Below are 23925 nucleotides of genomic sequence, written 5' to 3'. Positions count from 1 at the left end.
CCACATTCATGTCATCATGAGTCAAAGCAAAAGGTGTGGAATCTGACACTTCTGTAATGCCAGGGAACAAACATGGCATAACTAAACTGGTGATTCTGGCCGGGCTAGTGAAGTTAACCATAGAATAAGTTTTGACAATGGCAGGAATAGTTACAGAATGACAAGACTGATTGTTAAAACAAGGACAGAGAAGAAACAGGGACACCACACAAATTATATGAGAGAATATGACAATTCCAAACTTATATAAAAATTTCATACTACTACTACTATTCGATCTCATGCTTTTGAAATTGGAGTGCAGGAATGAAATGTGAAACTTTTTCCTAACAGAAAACTAACTTTTTCATTGTAGTAGGCCTAATAGGCATTTGATATTGGTACTTCATGAATCATATTCCGTGGTGCTATCTATGTAAAAACGAGGTAGATTAAAATGATGGTTTGTGCCAAAACATCCTGTTTATTGGGCATGTTTTACAAATGCTGCAATATTAGACATGCCTTTTTCATTTCATCAAGTAGACAGTGACAAAATAGACATAATCAAATCAAAAAACCACAACAGTCTTGGGTACTGTTCGTATTAACAGCTTTTTCAGTATTAGACAATGACATTTTGATTTTTCATGTAGTGAAATGTTTGACAAACTTTGATGAGGTAATAGATTCTTTCACAGAAGTGGAAACATGCCATGTCAAGCTGTAGCAAGCTGGAACCTAAGGATTGAAGAAATATGTACTGTCTTGCTTATCTCTTGTCTTTACTGGCTTTTTGTTTCCTATATTTAATTTTACGTCACACAAAAGAGAAGTTCTTACACACTAGGCAGTAAAGAGGGCAAATTTTGTGAAGATTTCTTATTCTCCTGGTTACAAATAATCCCACCCAGCATTAAATGTAAGTTCTTTTTAAGGTGGGTAGTATGTCAGACTGGTCGACTGGGAGCAGGAGAGGCACCACAGGACATTTTAATTTCCACTGTCCTCAATGTAGGTTTGATGGGTTCCATTCCATAATATACACATCTGAATTCCACAGTGCGAAATACAGTGATGTGTGATACAAGAATGCTGTGTGAAGAGGCGTGGCACTGCACTTTGGCACATTTAAGACCAAATAACGTGTCCTATATTTTCTCAAACATATATATTTTATGTATCAAACTCTTCAGAAAGATGTACAGTACAAAATGAACATATTTTTGAAATTTTTATTTTTTTTTTTATTTTTGACATCCTATCTCAAATGATCGAGGGAAGCGGCACCACTATCAAGTTTTTGTCCTGGTTCGGAAATATCATAGATCCACAGCTGTTTTATTGTACCTAGTACTCCTATGCTGGCCAATCAACAGGGTCTGTACTGTGTCTGTAATATCTAACACAAAATTATGCAACAGAACTGCTGACTACTATATTTACCTTCACGAGAAATGTCAGTTTGCCAATGGACACACATATGTGAAAGTATACACAATACCCTAGTTTTCAGAACTACTATTTCCTTCCTAGGGCAGTTAGGGAAGGGAGGAGGGGGGGGGGGGGGGAGGCGAGCATTAGAGAAGGTTAAATGGAAGGGAAGGTTAAATGGAAGGGCAGGTCACACAGATCCCAACATGAGAAGGACCTACCAGCTGTGAGGAATACTGGGGACAATGTTTATTAACAGTACTGACTTTTCTTCTGAATGTAAGTACTGGCCAGAAATTCCGTCTCATAACTTTATAGTTTTCATGACATAATTTTCCCTCCAATCCCGTTGTTGTGGTCTTCAGTCTTAAGACTGGTCTGATGCAGCTCTCCATACTAGTCTATCTTGCACAATTCCCTTCATTTCCAAGTAACTACTGTGTCCTACATCCATTTGAAGTTCTTTACTGTATTCGCACATTGGTCTCCCTATACAATTTTTACCTCCTGCACTCCCATCCATTTCCAAATTGATGATTCTTTGGTGTCTTAATATGTTTCATATAACTGATCCCTTCTTTTAGTCATGTGATATCACACACTTCTTTTATTCCCAATTCGATTCAGTACCTTGTCATTAATTACCTGATATACTCATCTAATCTTTGGACTACTTCTGTATTACTACTTTTCAAAAGCTCCTATTCTCTTTCCATCCTAACTGCTTATTGTCCATACTAACCCACGTACAAGGCTACATTCAGACAAATAGCTTAAGAGACGATTTCCTAGTACTTATATTTCATTAGATGTTACACATTACTGTTTTTCAAAAATTATTTTCTTGCTATAATCAGTCTTCATTTTGTAAACCCTTCTGCTTCAGCCACGATCAGTTATTTCACTGCCAAAAATAGCAAAACTTACATTTTTCTGAAAACTGTGCATGGGGCAGAAAACAAGAAGCACAGAAGGAAAAAGTTATCGTGTAGATGTGCTCCAAAATCTTGGTGAATCTTGTCTTTGAAAAGATGTTCAAACTGTGAATAAGACAAAATGAGAAAAGTTAAAAATATTCACTGGTACTAGCGCTACCATGTTGTTAACTGCGTACAAGAACAGGTTACGATGGCGGCGATTGTGAAGTTTAGTGAATTTGTGCCTCCAGCTATTTTGAATTTCCAAATGTTATCCGGCATCAATAGCAAGAAGATGATCAACAAAAGTGCTCCGCAAAGTTTCAAGTCTAGTGCCACGCAAAAAACTCGCAGTGAAAAATCATCCAGATCAAAATGTAAGTGTGTAACATGTGAAGTCCACCCTGACAAAGCAAAACTAGTTGAAACTATTAATTCGTTGCAAGAAATTGTGTGCAGATCCTTGGCAGAAAACAAAGTGTTAGCTGATAGACTCAAATGTCTTGAAAATGATCATAGAAAACTAAAAACCGCCGAGCAGGGCGTAAGTGAATTCGACAGAAATAAAGTATACACAGTGACCGAAGATTCCGTCGCCATTTCAAGTTTTCCAACACATTCTGGGTGTACCGGTAATGCTAACCATAGCGCAATCATTTCGTCATCTTTAGTAATACATTCTCCTGCCGTGCTCCAAAAAACGGTAGGCCTACCTACAAAAGATCAAATCGTGCACCATCTGAAAGAAAAGCCTGTTATTAAGCAAAATGTGGAACCTCGCCAGCCAAAACCGTCACTCGTAAACAGAAGCAAGGTAAATTCAACATTCAAAACGACAGTTAATTTAACTAACACCACAAATGCAGCAAGAAGAATAAACGTATGTTTAATGGGTGATAGTCATCTTAGAGGCCTTGCACACGAAATCAAAAGCGTAAACAGTGAAGTAAATGCTTCAGGTTTTATTAAACCTGGCACTCGTCTTGACCAAGTGCCTTCAACTGTAAACAATATCTCTTGAAAGACAATGAAGGAAGATTTCATTGTAATATGTGGTGGTGCAAATGACGTCGCACACAACGATGGTTTGCATGCTGCTAATGCCCTAAAATCTGCCCTAAACCATCTAAATGACTCAAACGTCATTGTTCTCGATATTCCACACAGGTATTACTTGCCTCAATTCTCGTGTGTAAACAGGGCAGTAGCATATACAAACAGTCAATATGCAGAAATTTGCAACCATTACGCAAATGTACAAATGGTCAACGTGCAACATTTTAGTAGAGATCTTTACACCACTCACGGCCTTCACCTCAATCGGTGCGGAAAAAGTCACTTAGCGTCCATTATTTGTGAAATCGTCGTAAATGCCAGGAACAACGTACACTCAAAAAACACACATTCGAAGAATGAGTGCTCCACAACACAAGAAGACTGCAGGAATGAGTATAGACAGACGACATTGGACAAATGGCTGCTGAAAACACCAGGTAAAGCTGATTCTTCCCAGGCTCCCAGTACATGGAAACAGACCAACTTGAATCAATGGATAGTGAAAAATACCAAACCCACTCTGTCAACTGATATTTCTTTTTTAGGGATAAATGTATAATTGGTTCTGGCAGGGTGACACGTCCATCAAGCGTTCAACAAACCAAACTCACTTCCAAATTAATTCAGCAGAACTTTCAAAGTCTTGGCAATAAGCACAACGAGTTGGATACCATTGCAGCAATTGATAACCCTGATGTTTTAGTTATAAGTGAACACTGGTACACAGATGAGCTAATTAGTGTATGTAAGCCACTTTCCATGAACTTTTGCTCTGCCTTCAGTAGAAAAGAGAAACATGGTGGTGGGGTAGCTATCTGTGCAGCCAGTGGTAGTAATTATAGTGTAATAGATGTAAGTGCTTTCATCATTGAGGGTGTAATAGAACTAGCAGCAATTAATTATAAGTGGGGGAAAGAGAACTTAATTATTATAGGCCTATACAGACCTCCATCTGGTAGCCTAGATAGTTTCTTTGATGTTCTTAATGAGCTGCTTGTTGACATTGACAGTAAACACTGCAATAAAAATGGCTGGGTTAACATAATACTAACTGGAGATATAAACATTGACTTGCTGTCCAGTGACTCTGTATCTAAAAAACTAATGCTAATACTAGCTCAATTTAACTTAACATTTCTGATAAACGAGCCCACTAGAGAGGTCAATAGTGTAAAATCATGCATTGACAACATTATAACTAACATGTCCCACTTTACATGCAGTGTATCAGTTCTGAAGCTTGCCATTTCTGACCACAACGCAGTACAGGTATTGATAGAAGCTGAAAATCTTCATGTCAATAGAAAAGAGAAACAATATGCGACAAAAATAATGACCAATGATGACAATGTTAAAGATTTGAACAGTTTGCTAAAAAGCTTACAATGGGGTGAAAAAAACAGCATTACTTTCAGTGAATTTTCATCAGATTTTTATTATTGCTTCAATGTCTCATGTCCAGAAATGACCTTTACAGTAAATGACTGCAAAAAGACACAAAAAAATAACTGGATACATCATGAAGTAAAAACAGCAAGAGAGAAACTTAGACTTTTCCGATATGCAATGACAAATAATAACAATAATAATAGACTAAAGGTAGAATTCAAGAACTATCAGGATTACTATCAAGATCTTCTGCTAGAAACTAAAAGTAAATATGTAGTCACAATGTTAAGAAACTCTACTAACACAGGTTTAGCTGTTTGGAAAGTAATAAATAGCTTTAGGGATTGTAAGGACAGATCAACAAGTGATATTACTATAAACGATAAAGGGCATATAATGAAATGTCAACGTCAGATTGCAAATGTTTTTAATGAGTACTTTTCTTCTGTTGGAAAATCTGTCAATGACCATTTTAAGAATCTTCAGCATAGATATAGGAGCATTCCAATCAAACAAACCATATACTTGGCCCCAACCAATAACAAGAAAGTCAAAAAAATAGAAATGTCATTTTAAAAAATAGAAAATCAGCAGGCTATGATGGATTGTCTATCAGTACACTGAAAAGATGCATAGACAACATATCTGATGCCATGGCCACAGCAGTAAATGATGTAATTGCATCAGGTTGTTTCCCAGATAGCCTAAAGACAGCACAAGTAACCCTGATTCACAAGAAAGGTGATAAATCTAAAATTGAAAACTACCGTCCCATCTCAATCTTACCTGCATTTTCTAAGGTAGTTGAGAAAGTTATTTATACCAGACTAATGACATTCCTGAGTCAACACAATTTAATATTTGAAAATCAGAATGGCTTTATGAAAAACAAGTCAACATCAGTAGCAGCAGAACAATTAATAGACAAAATAATAACGGCCATAGAGAAGAAGGAGTATGTAACTGGAGTGTTCCTTGATCTAGGAAAAGCTTTTGATTGTGTCAACATCACCATATTACTTGACAAGCTGTGGAACCTGGATATCAGAGGAACTGGCTATGAGCTAATAAAATCGTATATGAGCAATAGAAAACAATTTGTCTTGCTTAAAACAAACAGTGGGTCTTACAAATCTAAAATTACAGACATCAAATATGGAGTGCCTCAAAGTTCTGTGTTGGGACCCCTTCTTTTCTTGATTTATGTCAATGATATACAGTATTGTTCTCCTAACTGTACAAAAATATTGTATGCAGATGACACATCAATAGTGTGTAAACACAAAGACTATGAGAGTCTGGAGGTACAGTGCAACAGTGTAACCAATGAAATAGTCAAGTATTTTAATGAAAGCCATCTAAATGTAAGTGCTTCAAAGACTGCAATGATGGAATTTAAGACAAGGAAACAAATAGAATTTGACATGAAATTATCCATAGGAAATGCCATTGTAAAAAGGAAAAATGGACAAAGTTCTTGGGAATTACAATCCAGGACAGCCTCAAATGGGACATGCATATTGATTCCTTAGCATGTAAGCTGTCGAAGAATGTGTTTGCTATAAATATGATTAGCAAATATTGTAAGGACATGGGTGTACTAAAAACTGCTTATCATGCCATATTCTCATCAAACTTAAACTATGATGTAGAAATATGGGGTGCAACAACTCAAGCCAACCTAAGTACATTATTAATACTACAGAAAAAAGTTATCAGAATTATTTGTGGTGCCAAACCTCGAGAATCATGTCGGAACCTGTTCCCAAAATTAGGTGTGCTTACCATTATAGGTGTGTACATATTGAAAGTTATATTGCTTGTGAAAACAATTAATCCAAATTTCAACTGTGACCTGCACCAATATGATACAAGGCAAAAGTTCAGATACCATGTAAATAGCCACAGAACAGCTTTATATGAAAAAAATGCACTTCATGCTGGGCTGAAGCTAGCCAATGCCCTACCAAAAAGTCTCACAATCCTTCCTGCTATCAAATTAAAAGATCAGCTAAAAAGAATTCTAATTGAAAACCCTTTTTATTCCCTAGACGAGTATTATATCTGTATGAAAAAGTTTTTCATAAGTATGTCAAGCTCATAGTTTTAAGTAACCTACAACTAATATAATGTTGATAAAAACGATGTTTGTAATATCATGATTGTATACTACCAGACGTAAAATCCATCAAAATGTAAAATTTATTAATACAAACAAATCTTTAGTTTGTAATTTATAAACTGACGTATTCAGAAGAATAATATGTATGATGTCCTGAAACTGTATTATTTATAGGGATTGTATTTGATTATTCAATGTTGAATAAATATTATTATTATTATTATTTTTATTATTATTATTATTATTATTAACTTTCAGTGTCTCATTTCTTAATTCAATTCCCTCAACAAAACAATTTAATTCGGCTGCAATTCCCTTACCCTCGTTTAATTTTCATTGGTGTTCACTTATAGCTTCCATGGTCTGTCTACCAATTTCATTCAACTGCTCTTTGATACAATACCTGATTGCTATCTGTACCAAAGATTGTAAATATACACACACTGCAGCCTGCTGTTGTTGTTGTGGTCTTCAGTCCTGAGACTGGTTTGATGCAGCTCTCCATGCTACTCTATCCTGTGCAAGCTTCTTCATCTCCCAGTACCTACTGCAACCTACATCCTTCTGAATCTGCTTAGTGTATTGATCTCTTGGTCTCCCTCTACGATTTTTACCCTCCACGCTGCCCTCCAATGCTAAATTTGTGATCCCTCGATGCCTCAGAACATGTCCTACCAACCGATCCCTTCTTCTAGTCAAGTTGTGCCACAAACTTCTCTTCTCCCCAATCCTATTCAATACCTCCTCATTAGTTACGTGATCTACCCACCTTATCTTCAGCATTCTTCTCTAGCACCACATTTCGAAAGCTTCTATTCTCTTCTTGTCCAAACTAGTTATCGTCCATGTCTCACTTCCATACATGGCTACACTCCATACAAATACTTTCAGAAACGACTTCCTGACACCTAAATCTATATTCGATGTTAACAAATTTCTCTTCTTGAGAAACGCTTTCCTTGCCATTGCCAGTCTACATTTTATATCCTCTCTACTTCGACCATCATCGGTTATTTTACTCCCTAAATAGCAAAACTCCTTTACTACTTTAAGTGTCTCATTTCCTAATGTAATTCCCTCAGCATCACCCGACTTAATTTGACTACATTCCATTATCCTCGTTTTGCTTTTGTTGATGTTCATCTTATATCCTCCTTTCAAGACACTGTCCATTCCGTTCAACTGCTCTTCCAAGTCCTTTGCTGTCTCTGACAGAATTACAATGTCATCGGCGAACCTCAAAGTTTTTACTTCTTCTCCATGAATTTTAATACCTACTCCGAATTTTTCTTTTGTTTCCTTTACTGCTTGCTCAATATACAGATTGAATAACATCGGGGAGAGGCTACAACCCTGTCTCACTCCTTTCCCAACCACTGCTTCCCTTTCATGCTCTTCGACTCTTATAACTGCCATCTGGTTTCTGTACAAATTGTAAATAGCCTTTCGCTCCCTGTATTTTACCCCTGCCACCTTCAGAATTTGAAAGAGAGTATTCCAGTCAACATTGTCAAAAGCTTTCTCTAATTCTACAAATGCTAGAAACGTAGGTTTGCCTTTTCTTAATCTTTCTTCCAAGATAAGTCGTAAGGTCAGTATTGCCTCACGTGTTCCAACATTTCTACGGAATCCAAACTGATCTTCCCCGAGGTCGGCTTCTACCAGTTTTTCCATTCGTCTGTAAAGAATTCGCATTAGTATTTTGCAGCTGTGACTTATTAAACTGATAGTTCGGTAACTTTCACATCTGTCAACACCTGCTTTCTTTGGGATTGGAATTATTATATTCTTCTTAAAGTCTGAGGGTATTTCGCCTGTCTCATACATCGTGCTCACCAGATGGTAGAGTTTTGTCATGACTGGCTCTCCTGAGGCCATCAGTAGTTCTAATGGAATGTTGTCTACTCCCGGGGCCTTGTTTTGACTCAGGTCTTTCAGTGCTCTGTCAAACTCTTCACGCAGTATCTTATCTCCCATTTCATCTTCATCTACATCATCTTCCATTTCCATAATATTGTCCTCAAGTACATCGCCCTTGTATAAACCCTCTATATACTCCTACTACCTTTCTGCTTTCCCTTCTTTGCTTAGAACTGGGTTGCCATCTGAGCTCTTGATGTTCATACAAGTGGTTCTCTTCTCTCCAAAGGTATCTTTAATTTTCCTGTAGGCAGTATCTATCTTACCCCTAGTGAGACAAGCCTCTACATCCTTACATTTGTCCTCTAGCCATCCCTGCTTAGCCATTTTGCACTTCCTGTCGATTTCATTTTTGAGACGTTTGTATTCCTTTTTGCCTGCTTCATTTACTGCATTTTTATATTTTCTCCTTTCATCAATTAAATTCAATATTTCTTCTGTTACCCAAGGATTTCTATTAGCCCGCGTCTTTTTACCTACTTGATCGTCTGCTGCCTTCACCACTTCATCCCTCAGAGCTACCCATTCTTCTTCTACTGTATTTCTTTCCCCCATTCCTGTCAATTGTTCCCTAATGCTCTCCCTGAAACTCTCTACAACCTCTGGTTCTTTCAGTTTATCCAGGTCCCATCTCCTTAAATTCCCACCTTTTTGCAGTTTCTTCAGTTTCAATCTGCAGTTCATAACCAATAGATTGTGGTCAGAATCTACATCTGCCCCAGGAAATGTCTTACAATTTAAAACCTGGTTCCTAAATCTCTGTCTTACCATTATATAATCTATCTGAAACCTGTCAGTATCTCCAGGCTTCTTCCATGTATACAGCCTCCTTTCATGATTCTTGAACCAAGTGTTAGCTATGATTAAGTTATGCTCTGTGCAAAATTCTACAAGGCGGCTTCCTCTTTCATTCCTTCCCCCCAATCCATATTCACCTACTATGTTTCCTTCTCTCCCTTTTCCTACTGACGAATTCCAGTCACCCATCACTATTAAATTTTCGTCTCCCTTCACTACCTGAATAATTTTTTTTATCTCGTCATACATTTCATCTATTTCTTCATCATCTGCAGAGCTAGTTGGCATATAAACTTGTACTACTGTAGTAGGCATGGGCTTTGTGTCTATCTTGGCCACAATAATGCGTTCACTATGCTGTTTGTAGTAGCTAACCCGCACTACTATTTTTTTATTCATTATTAAACCTACTCCTGCATTACCCCTATTTGATTTTGTATTTATAACCCCGTAATCACCTGACCAAAAGTCTTGTTCCTCCTGCCACCGAACTTCACTAATTCCCACTATATCTAACTTTAACCTATCCATCTCCCTTTTTAAGCCTGCTATACATGTTGAAAGATGCTTTGTACTACTGCTATGTCATTGCCTTTCCTGTCCCACTTGCAAATAGTGCAAAGAAAAAATGATTGCCTGCATGCTTCTGAGCTTCAATATCCAAATTTTTTCCTTACTGTCCTTACACGAGATGTATGTTGGAAGCAGCAGAATCATTCTGAGTCTGTTGCAATTGCTGGTTCTCTAATCTTTCTCAATAGTTTTTTGCAAAAATATCATCATCTCCTCTCAAATGATTCCATCTACAGTGAAGCAGTTATTTCCATAAAGCTCACATCATGATCCAACCAATCAGCAAGAAGTCTGGCAGCAGGCCACTGAATTGTTCCAAAGCCTTAGTTTAATCTGACAGAGTGAAGATCTCAATACTTCAGTACAACTTAGTACGAAAGGATCTCAGAAACATACTGTATGTGGTCTCTTTTATAGGTGAACAACCCTTCCCAGAAGTATTTCAATAAACCACTGTCAGCGATTTGCCTTCCCTATGAAGGACTATATTTGTTTGATCCACTTTATGTCATTTTGCCATGTTACACCTATATATGTAATTTATGAGAGTGAGTCAAGCTGCATACCATTAACATTATATTTGAACGCCACAAGAATGTCTGTTGTACTCACACACATTAATTTACATCTATCCACACTTACAGCAAGCAGCCAACATCATGCAACAGAAATTCTTTCCAAGCCATTCTAAAACCCCTACAGGCACTTTAACAATGCTTTCCCATAGACAACAGTATCATCAGCAAATATTTCCCTGGGACACTCCTTAACTTTCTCTGTAATTACCAGTGTCCATCCGGGAGAATATACTGGGTTCTAACAATAAAAAAAAAAATACCTTGACCAGACACATACTCTGGAACCTGTTCTGTATCCCTGGCCTTTGTTAACATACTACAGTTTGAAGGCCATCCACAAATTTAAGAATATAGAATGTGCTGGTTGGTGTGCCTACGTGGATCACAAAATACTGTGTATGAAAAAAAGTGAGCTGTGTTCTGCACGAGTTGTGCTTCGTAAATCCAACACTGATTTAAGGATGACAGAATTTCTGTATCCAGGAAAATTATTTCTGTATCCAGGAAAATTATTATACTTGAGCTCAGAATATGCTAAAAGGGCCTGTATCACACCAATTCTTTTGTCCTTCTTACATCTGGTAGTAGCCTGTGCAATCTTATAGTCCCTTGGGACCGCTCATTCTACAATACATTCACTGTACTATAATTGTGAGCTAAGAAAGAGGCCAATGCCACAATCCTCTGTGCAAGTGAGCTAGAATTACATCTGGGCCCAGACGTTCATTTTCAGCTGGTTCAGCTGCTTTTCAACACATGGTTAAACTATGCAAAAGATGTTAATCTTTATACAACCAGAATTTCAGATGGTAGCAATCATACCCTTTAAAAAATCCTGTGTATACAATACAGATTCACACTATTCCTTCATCACACTCCCTTTCTTTCCGTTTGTAATGATAAACAATACAGTGGAAAGAAAAGACAAATAAGAAATGGTAACTGTTTTATTTATATTATCTAGGAACAATAATGACTGCAATCACTGAGTTATTAAAAGTTATGTATTTTAATTATTTTTTAATAAAAGAAGTTTCTGCAAATATACAGAGTAATAGCAAATGATTCATTGGGTTTTGATGTCTTATAGCTTCAGATGTACAGGGTGTTACAAAAAGGTACGGCCAAACTTTCAGGGAACATTCCTCACACACAAATAAAGAAAAGATGTTATGTGGACATGTGTCCGGAAACGCTTAGTTTCCATGTTAGAGCTCATTTTAGTTTCTTCCACCTACGTTCAATGGAGCACGTTATCATGATTGCATATGATATTCTCTACCTGTGCTGCTAGAACATGTGCCTTTATAAGTACGACACAATATGTGGTTCATGCACGATGGAGCTCCTACACATTTCAGTCAAAGTGTTCGTACGCTTATCAACAACAGATTCGGCGACCGATGGAGTGGTAGAGGTGGACCAATTCCATGGCCTCCACGCTCTCCTGACCTCAACCCTCTTGACTTTCATTTATGGGGGCATTTGAAAGCTCTTGTCTACGCAACCCCGGTACCAAATGTAGAGACTCTTCATGCTTGTATTGTGGACGGCTGTGATACAATACGCCATTCTCCAGGGCTGCATCAGCGCATCAGGGATTCCATGTGACGGAGGGTGGATGCATGTATCCTCGCTAATGGAGGACATTTTGAACATTTCCTGTAACAAACTGTTTGAAGTCACGCTGGTACGTTCTGTTGCTGTGTGTTTCCATTCCATGATTAATGTGATTTGAAGAGAAGTAATAAAATGAGCTCTAACATGGAAAGTAAGTGTTTCCGGACACATGTCCACATAACATATTTTCTTTCTTTGTGTGCGAGGAATGTTTCCTGAAAGTTTGGCCGTACCTTTCTGTAACACCCTGTATAACGTGTGCACCTGTTTGTACTAATAACCAATGGAAACAGTATATTTTGAAGTTGTGTTTACATCACTGTGGTTTCATTGTGATATTCTTGGTTGGCAGGGAGACAGCAATCTACAAAATGGTGACACAAACATGAAGAATTTTTTGTGCTGCAGTATGAGAAGATAATCCATCACTTCCAAGCAGCATGCTTTCTGAAGACAGTACAGTGTACAGCCTTCAATACACCAGTGTATTCTGTGGTGGTATCAACAGTTCATGGAGACAGAGTACCCCTGTAAAAGGAAAAACTGTGGATGACCAAGTGCTGCAATTTAAGTTGTGGAGAGTGTTCAATAGGAGTTTCTTTGTAAACCAAAGAAATCCACATGTCATGCAAGTCACAAACTGGGCATTCCTCAGCCTGCCTGTGGAAGATTCTGCATGAACAATTACATCAGAAACTGTATTACATATAGCTGTTGCAACGTTTACAGACAAATGACTGCACCAACAGATGCAAATTTTGTGAACTTTCCCAGGAAGCAATTGGAGATAACAAATTTCTCCCAACGGATGTTCAGTTATGAGGCGACATTCCACATAAACAGTCAAGTGAATCTTCACAGCATTAGCATAAAAGTCACAGAAAATCGTGATGTACAGAGGAGACTGAAACACATTCTTCAAAGGTGACTGCCTTCCGTCTTGTTTCAAGTAGTGAAGAGTACGGACCCTAATTTTTTTCTCAAAATACTTTGATGGGTACCATGTACCTAACATACTGAAAGACTGGTTGTTTCCTACAGTGATAGCTGATATTCAAAAATTCAGACTCCAATAAGATGGAGCTCTGCTTCAATGGCATACAGTACTGTGTCATCTGAAAGAGGAACTTCCACACCAGTAGATTACACACTGCATTCATGATGATTTGGCATTCTTTAGATGGCCCCAAGGTTACTTGACCTTACAATTAGTGATTTTTTTTTTCTTTAGGGGTATGTGAAAGACAATGTTAACACACCACTTTTGCCACCAACATTGACTGAACTACATGACTACATCACTGCTGCAGTGGCGAACACTGACGGGCATGTTCAAACGAGTTTGGGCGGAACTTGAAGTAATGCACAGATGTCTGCCCTGTAAATCAAGGAGAGTATATAAAACATTTATAATGACGTGTATGAAACCTGAAAATTTGCTTTTCCATACAATGTATCGATTACTTTTTTTACAAAATTCTTTGTGAAGTATATTCATTCAAAACCTGATGAATCATTTGTAATCACATCCTGTATACGACAACTTACTGCAGCTGGCAAAGGAACAGCTAAATCAACTGGAGCTCCCAGCTGATCAGGTGTCACACCATGGTTAGACAGCTTTTGCAAATGCGTGTAAATTTCAGCATCTTCTTCCTTGTATAGTGCACACAGAGCTGGGAAAACCAAACTATGCAGCTGGTTCACCATGTAGCTGTTGGCAACAACAATTCCTTTAAATTTCAACACATATCATGCATAAAAAGTACACACAACACTGACATTGCTTACAAGGGAACCTCCCCATCGCACCCCCCTCAGATTTAGTTATAAGTTGGCACAGTGGATAGGCCTTGAAAAACGCAACACAGATCAAGTGAGAAAACAGGAAGAAGTTGTGTGGAACTATGAAAAAAATAAGCAAAATATACAAACCGAGTAGTCCATGTGCCAGATAGGCAACATCAAGTAGAGTATGTGCTCCGGAGCGCCGTAGTCTCGTAGTTAGCATGGGCAGCTGCAGAACCAGAGGTCTTTGGTTCAAGTCTTCCCTCGAGTGAAAAGTTTATTTTCGCAAAGTTATGATCTGTCCGTTCGTTCATTGACGTCTCTGTTCACTGTAATAAGTTTAGTGTCTGTGTTTTGTGACCACACCGCAAAACCGTGCGATTAGTAGACGAAAGGACGTGCCTCTCCAATGGGAACCGAAAATATTTGATCGCAAGGTCATATGTCAACCGATTCCTCCACAGGAAAACTCTCTCTTCTGTGCGCTGTAGTCGATTGACGTCGTGTGTTTCGATGTTTGTTTAGGTGTAGCGTCCCCATACTACGGCGCAGTTACCTCGCACGGTTCGCACGTCGTACGGACGGACGGACAGATAATAACTGTCTGAAAATTAAAAATTTAACTTTTCATTTGAGGGAAGCCTTGAACCAAAGACCTCTCGTTCCGCAGCTGCTCACGCTAACCACGGGACCACGGCGCTCCTGAGCCCACAGTACCCTTGATGTTGCCTATCTGGCACATGGACTACTCAGTTTGTATATTTTGCTTATTTTTTTCTTAGTTCCACACAACTTCTTCCTGTTTTCTCGATTGATCTTTGTTCAGTTTTTCAAGGCCTATCCACTGTGCCAACTTATAACTAAATCTGAGGGGGGTGCGATGGGGAGGTTCCCTTGTTAGAAACAGATTATAGGTAAGCTTACAAAACACTTGTTCAAAGAATGAAATTATATTATAGTCTTTGTACATTAATCTGTTATGTGGAAAAATTTAAAAATGTCACTAATTTTGCTGCTGTCAGATGGAGCAGAGTAGTCTAAATTGCTAATAAAACTCTGACAAATTAAAACTTTATGCTGTAGTGAACAACGAAGGCACAGTTCACTTTGATTTGTGAGGACCTCTTTCCTATTTTCCAAACTCTGCACAGGTTCTCCCCATGTTCTTTATTGCACTATAGTGGTGCACACATAAGAAGAAATGTGGTGGGACAATGCACAGTGACAATTTGCAGTACCATTTGACACTACAGCCAACAGTGTCATTCTGGTGTGTATGTCTGTAGTGTGCATTCCAGGGTGTGTGTGTGTTTGTGTGTGTGTGTGTTTAGAACATTTAGCATTGATTTTCATGTTAGTTTTGGTATGGTGAAGATACTTAGCCACTGTAGTGTTCATTATGGGTGTCATTAAGGGAAAACAAGTATTACATTAAAAAGCAAAACTGACAGTTTTCTGTGCTTATTAATTTTACTACTGAGGGTCAGAGGCATAGACAGTACCCCAAAATGGCACTCATCCCAGCATTGCCAATTACCAGTGTAAGCAACAGCTGGATGATGCAAGACATGGGTAAGACCTAGAGAAAACACTAGCGATGTCACATGGTATTCTACAGCTCTCTCTGTGCAGAATGCATCATGCACTCACTTTGTTGCTTGTATATCACTATACCATCCTCAACCGTGTGTGTGTGTGTGTGTGTGTGTGTGTGTGTGTGTGTGTGTGTGTGTGTGTGTGTGTGTGTGTGTTACTAATAATGATTTTTACACAGTATTGTCATTATTTCACAATAAACACCAGTTTTTAATGCAAACAGTCCGAAATCGTTTTTCCTATTATTACAATTTCTTGACACAATCTTACAAAATTCCCTTACTACATGTAAATTCTATTTTGGTTACTGCTCAGACAGAAGAAAATTTTATTTACTAAGTTGTATTCGATACAGAAGAAGTAGATTGTAACATAGCCTTCAATAAAATGGTAACACATATTGCACCACCTGAGTAAGAGGCACAGCTCAACTTTATTTCATACTACTATAAACAAGATGCAGTAATACGTAAAAGAAGGGAAAGGCAACCACTGACCTATAGAAGACTGATGTGTGACACATAGAAACACATGACAGAAAATTGTATTCACATTAGTTTTAACGCTCTTGCTCTCTTTCTTCCAAAAGTACTCACATTCAAACACACCACAGCACAGACACAAAGATGAACACTACCACAGCTGCAACAAGACTGATTATTAATTAATCAAAAATTAATAATCAGTCTGACTGCAGATGCAGTAGTGTTCGTTTGGGTGTCTGTGTGGCCGCCAGTGTGAATATGTGAACTTTAGCTACAAAAAGAGGAAGAGCTCAAAAGCCAATGTGAATATTGTTTTCTGTTGTGTGTTTCTATGGGCCACACCTTTCCCTTATTTTATGCACTGTTCCACCCAGGAAATTCCATTATCATTACACAAAATGCAGTAAGTTATCCTACAAGTTACAATGCATTAGAAGACACTGAACACATTTCTATTATGCTCCATTCATTCTGCTCATTTGTTTGTCACAATTTCAGTGCGTAATGGGAATTAATGACACAAATGCCAACTACTTTCCTCATAATCTCATATCTATTGCATTACTTTGTTTCAAATGCATTACTTTGTTTCAACTGCTCACAAAAGTTGAAACCAGTGTCTGGCCACTCAAATGTATAAAGGTAAAGATTTACAACAACAAAAAAAAAGTTTAGGTATTGCATTTGTGACTGTGTGCTTTCAGGTGAGTGGCAAAAATGTTTACCGTATTTACTCGAATCTAAGCCGCACTCGAATCTAAGCCGCACCTGAAAAATGAGACTCAAAATCAAGGAAAAAAATTTTCCCTAATCTAAGCCGCACCTGAAATTTGAGACTCGAAATTCAAGGGGAGAGAAAAGTTTTAGGCCGCACTTCCAAATTGAAACAAAGTTGGTCCATTTTAATATGAGACTCAATTTAGGTCGAATGAATGACGATACAGCTACAGTAGTTTGGTTCGAGTCGTAAGCTTACCAGTTAAGCTTTACCAGGTAGCCATTGCTATGCGTCAGACGCTCCGTCCGTATTTATACGGTTACCCTTCCTTTTTCACGTGCTTCATCTGGTTTGAATTGATTGTTTATTTTTCTTTGATCTGATAAGTGCTGTTCTCTTTGTTATAGGTGTTTACATCACTCTAAGCTGAAAATGCATTACTGTACTGTGTCACGCATTGTTTCTCGCATTCTGATAATAAGTGTTTACGGCTGTCGCCACTCGCGGCATAGCTTGCTTTTGTGCGCGCTACCGCTTAAAAAAAAAAAAAAAAAAAAAAAAAGAGTGAATTGTCTCATGAGCAAAGCAATGGCAATAGACTGCTATTTATTGTTACTTACACGACTGCTCTCTTTGATAATGATCAACAAGAACCAAATAACAGACTGCGTATGATAGAAGATGTTCTGAACGAGAGTTTAGCGAAAATTTTTCTCCGTTTGAAAATCTTTGCAGACGCCTCTTTAGCACATTACATTCTGCACAGAAATTAGTCATCTTAGATTTAAAAATCTAGTCAATTGCCATGCTTCATTTCTGACTGTATCACTATTAGGCATAAGAATAATACGAATATAAACATGACACGATATGTATATTCTTTCGCGTTTGCTGTTGTCTCACTCTAGTTTCGTAGTTAGAGGGCAGACAGGTTAAATGAGATAGCAGAAAACACGAAACAATACATGGCAAAATGTTTTCGTATTATTCTTATGGTGAAGAGAATACTGCATGTGATTCACAATTCATGAAAGTTCCTATTAGCAACCATCTCTTCTCACAGGTAGGAAATAATTCAGAATGTAGAGTTGGCCATATTGACAAAAACCCCAAACAGTCTTGCCACTCGGATTTTCGTAGTACATTGAAATGCTGCTACATTCGAAGATGAACAATATGGAATTTGTATTTACTTCGTTGGATAATGTATGAAACTGCAGTGGTAGAAACTCGGGGCGGAGAAAAAAGATCGTCTTCCACCTTTTTTTTTAATTTATGCTACCGATGCAGAGGTTTTGGCGCCAGTATTTATCTTTGTGCCTGCAAAGCAAGCCTGTGTAGCGCTACGTATATTTGATGGCAGAAGTTAGTTGTGGCGGCACCTACCAACATTTTTCAGAACTTCTGCTTACTTTCCACTCGATTCTAAGCCGCAGGCAGTTTTTTGGATTACAAAAACCGGAAAAAAGTGCGGCTTGGATTCGAGTAAATACGGTACTCCATTTTTCTACATGTTCTGACTACTAATGCAGTCATCCCCGTCAGGTTCTTTGAGCTTTGTTGTTATGCATACTTGTCACCTGGACTCCAACAAGACTGAAGTGGTGTTGGTGTTGAAAGCTATTTATAGCAGAGTTCGGCTCCTCAACTCACTACACCCTTTGATGCTCATTTGTTTTTCAGAGCCTGCTGTTCGATGAAACCCACATTCTCTCAGTGTTTTTGAGTTCTGAGGGATGAGATGTCTGATGGGATCTTAGTAAACTGAATGCTAATTCCCAAGTCTTGATAAACAGAAACTCTGCACCAGTTTATTAGCTTTTCTGACTTCTTTATTTTGATAAGACTCTCTAAGTACACTGTCACAGAATCTTGGTGTTCAAATCATGATGCTAGTCTTGCCTTACCTCATCTCACTTCATTTCGTGTCATGTACATACTCAAAGTAGTACTTGGTGACAGCAGATTTGTTTGTCGACTGTCGACAATAGTCTGCCCCACATAAGACTTCCACATGGAATGTTACACATACCCAGCTTTCTGAAAACTAGTTTGTCTTCAACATTAAAAATAAGACCAAAAAAAATCTCTGTCGATGGCAGTAAAGTGAGGTAGGTAAGTGATTCTTGGCCTTTCCTTTTTGTTTGTGAGCCTGAACCTCTTGCTCAGGTGTTATTGATTTTAGCTGAAAATGATGTGTTGTCAAAATATTATGCAGAAAAATGGAAACAACAACTTGGCTGTACATTCCAAAGCACACCATTAATAAAACACACTGAGGAAACCTACAGGGTAGTTAATATAAATGTCATGACTTAGTGTGAGCTAAAAAAACTTTAAATCAATATGCTATTAATGAAAATCTATGCAAATGGTAAACAAAATTGGTTGTGTATGTTTTGTCTTATTTCCATCTTAGAACAGCAGTATTTGACATACTCATTATAGGAAGTTCACACTTCAAAACACTAGTTTTTTCATCATTCTTGTGTCCTTCCTGCAACTGAGTACCAAAAGCTGTGTGTTCCTTAAAAACACGTTTATTCTGTTTGGGCACAATACAACAATCAAAGCAGCTGCTAACATAGCCACTTCAAATAGGTTTTGCATAACTTTCACATCCGGAAATGTATGTGGCCTCCAATTTAAGGAAATTGGGCAATGAAAGACCAAACACTATAAACTAAAAACATTACTTTACTGTGAAAAAAATAATAATAACTAGGCAGTCTGAGAAAAAGTGAACACGCCTGAAATAAAAATTCACTGGTGGGTGCCATTCAATACCATGTTATTCCATGCCGTGCACTGTAACATGATCAGCTTTAGCATTTGCATGGTATACACAAGATTGTTGAGACACTGCTGCTAAAGCCTGTTCCTCTTATTTCATCCAACATGTGAGGAGGGTTCCTACAATGACCCACTACAAGTTGCAACTGGCTGGAAGCGTGTTTGATTCAACCTGTTTCAGCAGATACTGCTAGTCATTCCATTTGACCTGCTGCTGCCTCATGGAAGTCAGTGTGCTTATGCACAATTTTGTTTAAAGATGAACCTATCACCAAATTGTTGATCACAGGGTCGGCAACAGATTGGAGAATCCTGTCCACATACTGCAAATCCTCCAAATTATTCTTTTTAGTGATGAGAGGCTCTCAACATCAGCGCGATATCTGACCAAAAGATGACTAGTTCACAACCATGATAAATATCTGGGGCTGCATGCTTGACATATGTAGTAGAAAAATCCAACACTCATTGGTGAAGCAGCCTAATCTGATTGACCCAGGTTCCATTTAATTTCTTCCCTTGTCCACCTACTTTGCACACCACATAGTGAAGGGGAAGGGAAGTTTGTGTTAATCGTGTGGATGGTTGTATACTGTTTAGGTCAACGCTTTCTATCTCATTTGTGATGGGGCTATGGTTTATACAGAGCTACATCCAGTGCTCTCTATGGCTGTAATAAAATTCTGTATGAAAATTTCTCTCAAAGGAAGTTCAGGAAAGTGGTGGGTTTGAATAAAGCACCAATATTCCACAGTTACTTACAGCTGTTGAAAATCTGTACATTCAGCTGCATCCAGAAGAAGATAAAACAGGAGCAAAATGAATGAAGCCATAGTGATCACAGCCATCATGTGATGTGCAATTTTAGTGCACGAGTGCAAGTGTCAATTTTTGCACATGCTCCAAGTAGCTCTGCACGTTTTGCTAGGAGTGCTGTGTTTTGTTCTCCAACGCACAGAGCTTTCATTTCTTGTTCTACTACTTTTTGTATGTCGACAAGTGCAACTGATCTGTTATTGAATTCCTAATCTCGTGAGCCAAGTATTTAGTGTTCTCCCTTGTGAGATGTGAGATCTGTATTTAGCATTCTACATTTACATAAAGTTCCGTTGTTGTGTTGAAGATATTTTGGTGTATGTGTTATTCATGTAGCAGGCACAGTAGAGTCTCAAGTCCTGATTTTCATACACAGTGGCCAAACTGGTGACCCAGATGTGATCGACTGCCTGCATGTATCTAACACAAGTAAACAACACAACAGATGAAAGTCCGGAGACTATGAACCCAACCACGTCCAGAATAGCCGCGAGGCTAACTCCATTCTGGCCGCACAACCTGGTCTTGTGGTTTTTCCAGGTAGAGGCAATTTTTTTCTTTTCTGGTATGACTGCATATGCTTCTAAATTCACATTACTAGTGAGCCACTAGGAACAGCAAAATGCAGCAGAAGTTCAGGACATCATTGTCGCATCATGTGGAGGGAATGCATACGACCGCTTGAAGTTGGGATTGATCCACCGTCTTTTCGCATCTCAAGAGGAGCACATTACACAAGTACTGATCCAAAAGGATATCAGCAACCGAAGATTGTTACAGAACCTGTGGCATCTTAGAAGCAAAATCGAAGCAGGTACCATACATGATCATCTGTTGTGTATGATCTGGAGCAGTCACTTGCCTCCCTCTATCAAGGCATTTATTGTGACACAGTCAAGAGATGTTGCTCAACACTCTGCCAAAACTGATAAAGTACTGGATGCTATTATCACTTGCACCCATTATGGTATCAACTGCGCAATGCAGGAGTAAAGCCACCACGGTAGTGTGTGCCGAGTATGAGGTATTAGTGGTGAAAGACAATCAGCTGACGCAACAGATTAGCCAGTTGGTAGTGTGTTGCACCATCTGAGCAGATCACAGCCTGCAAAGGGAGAGAAGGTGCTCTCGCAGCAGGGCTGCATACTGAAGGGTACCTACACAACACTGACCCTCACATCAAGACGAATGAGGGGCTGCTGATCTCCTGCCAACTTCTAAGACTAGCACCGGACTGGAGAAGATAGCAAAAGCAAGTTCAATAACATGATCAAAGACGGCACTACGCATCCGTCTGATAGCCCTTGGTCTTCACCCCTGCACCTCATTTTACGAACTGTAGTTCTTGGTAGCCTTGCGTAAACTACAAAGCTTTCAACGCCTGCACGATTCCTGACAGGTACCAGGTAACTCTGCTCCATTACTACAACTATGCGTTGAGTAGTGCTTGTGTATACACTGTACTAGATTGCAACAAGGCCTAAATACAGATGCTGGTGGCAGCCAAAGACATCCCAAAGACAGCCATTATTGCATCATTTGGCTTATTTGAGAGCAAGTTCAAGACTTTCAGCATTGGAATGTGGTGCAGATGTGGCAGAGGTTCATCAACTCAGTGCTGTGTGGTCTGCCATTTTGCTTCGCGTACCTGGACTATGCCTTAGTCTTCTCCCCACCACCAGAAGAACTCCATTAGCATTTTTTCCAAGTTTTCCAATTGTGTCTTCATACAATCACAAAAAGACTTTCTAGGCCACTGCATTACTCCCACAAGCTCGCTACCATTGCCGGACAAGAACGTGGCTTCTTCAACTTTTGTGGTCCTGTCCTCCTCAGTTGCACGTAATACTACGGTATATTGATAATTTTCACTTATGGACCGTCTGACAGCAACTGAATAAAACACAATTTTAGCGCCATACGCGTTTCGCCTTTATTTTCTGCAAGGCATCGTCAGTGGCCTGGAATATGTACATATGTTAGCTATTTTATTTACATTTTTGTCACTGTGCCTATAGGTTATAAACAGTTCTGGTGGTTGGTATTTCCTATTAAGTAGTAATGTTTTGAACTGTACTTACAGGTTGCGTGGACAGTTTCTTACATATTACGCTCCTGTTGCATTTTTGGTGTTGTTGTTCTTTCTATGAGCGCCAATTTGCTGTTTTTTCCACATTCCACAGCACTATGCACTGAACGCTTGTTTTAATGCAATGTTTTGGTTTTTGTTGCCGACTGTCAAATGTTTTTGCCAAAGATCGAATATTACTGCCAAACTTATGAGTGTAACTATTGAAGTATCTGTGGTCTGTTCGTGTATGCATTTGTGTGTGTGTGTGTGTGTGTGTTTTGGTGTGGTATTAATTTAATTTTATTTTATTGTATTTATTTATTTTTGTTTTTGTCCTGTGTATGTGTGTGTGTGTGTGTGTGTGTGTGTGTGTGTGTGTGTGTGTGTTTTGGTGTGATATGTATTTTTTTGTGCTGTGTGTGTGTGTGTGTGTGTGTGTGTGTGTGTGTGTGTGTGTGTGTGTGTGTGTGCGTGTGTGTGTATTTTGGTGTTATATATATATATATTTTTTTTATGTTATCATTTCCTTTATTAAGTGTAGTAGGGAGCCTGTGCTGATGTGTGTTTGTTCATTTATCACATGTTTGTTTTCTGCTATGGCTTCCTGGATGTGGAAGTTTTCTTGCATTTGTATAAGATGTTTGTCGTGGTTGCTTATTCTCATTATTTTCATTTCTTGTTCCATGTTTGTGGGATGATGGTTGTAGTGTTTTAAATGCTCTGCAAATGTGGAATGGTTTGTTTCATACTTCCAACATCTGATATGTTCTTTGTATCTTGTTTCAAAATTCCTGCATGTCAGGCCTATGTATACTGCATCACAACTTTGACATTCAAGTTTATATATTCCTGATTGTTGGAATTTGTCCCTCTTGGTAGCTGGCTGGCTTAGGTGTGATTGAAGGGTTTGCCCAGGCTTATATGCTATTTTGAAGCCCTGTCTCTTTAGGATGTTTGCAACTCTGTGTGTTAGTTTATGTGTGTAGGTCATGGTGTACCATCTGGTTCTTTTCTGTGTGGTGTTGTCATTGTGTGTGTTTGTTGAGTGTGTTTGTAAGTTTTCAGCTTGTGAGTTCTTTTGTATTGTGGAAATGTTGTGTTTGTTTTTTATTTGTGTTTTTATTTTTTGATTGAGCCTGTGAACCACATGTGTGTCATACCCGTTGTTCCTAGCTATTTGTATGATCGTGTTCATTTCTTGTTCATAGTTTCTCTTGCTGAGTGGGATTCTGTTTAATCTATGTAACATGTGTCTTAGTGCTGCAAGTTTCT

The 23925-nt window shown here is 38.5% G+C and overlaps 1 protein-coding gene across 1 annotated transcript in view; it reads right to left on the bottom strand.

Moving 5' to 3' along the window:
* Nucleotides 1-23925, bottom strand: part of LOC126100118 (ankyrin repeat domain-containing protein 27-like) — a 116831-nt gene that overhangs the window by 54873 nt on the left and 38033 nt on the right. The window contains exon 7 of the mRNA XM_049910649.1: nucleotides 13935-14100. Coding sequence (XP_049766606.1) covers nucleotides 13935-14100 — 166 coding nt within the window. The remainder of the gene's footprint in view (nucleotides 1-13934; nucleotides 14101-23925) is intronic.

This window comes from Schistocerca cancellata, chromosome 9 (genome assembly GCF_023864275.1).
Source record: "Schistocerca cancellata isolate TAMUIC-IGC-003103 chromosome 9, iqSchCanc2.1, whole genome shotgun sequence".
NCBI lineage: Eukaryota > Metazoa > Arthropoda > Insecta > Orthoptera > Acrididae > Schistocerca > Schistocerca cancellata.
Note: the sequence above shows the minus strand (reverse complement) of the source record. Positions and strands in the feature narration are given on the sequence as shown.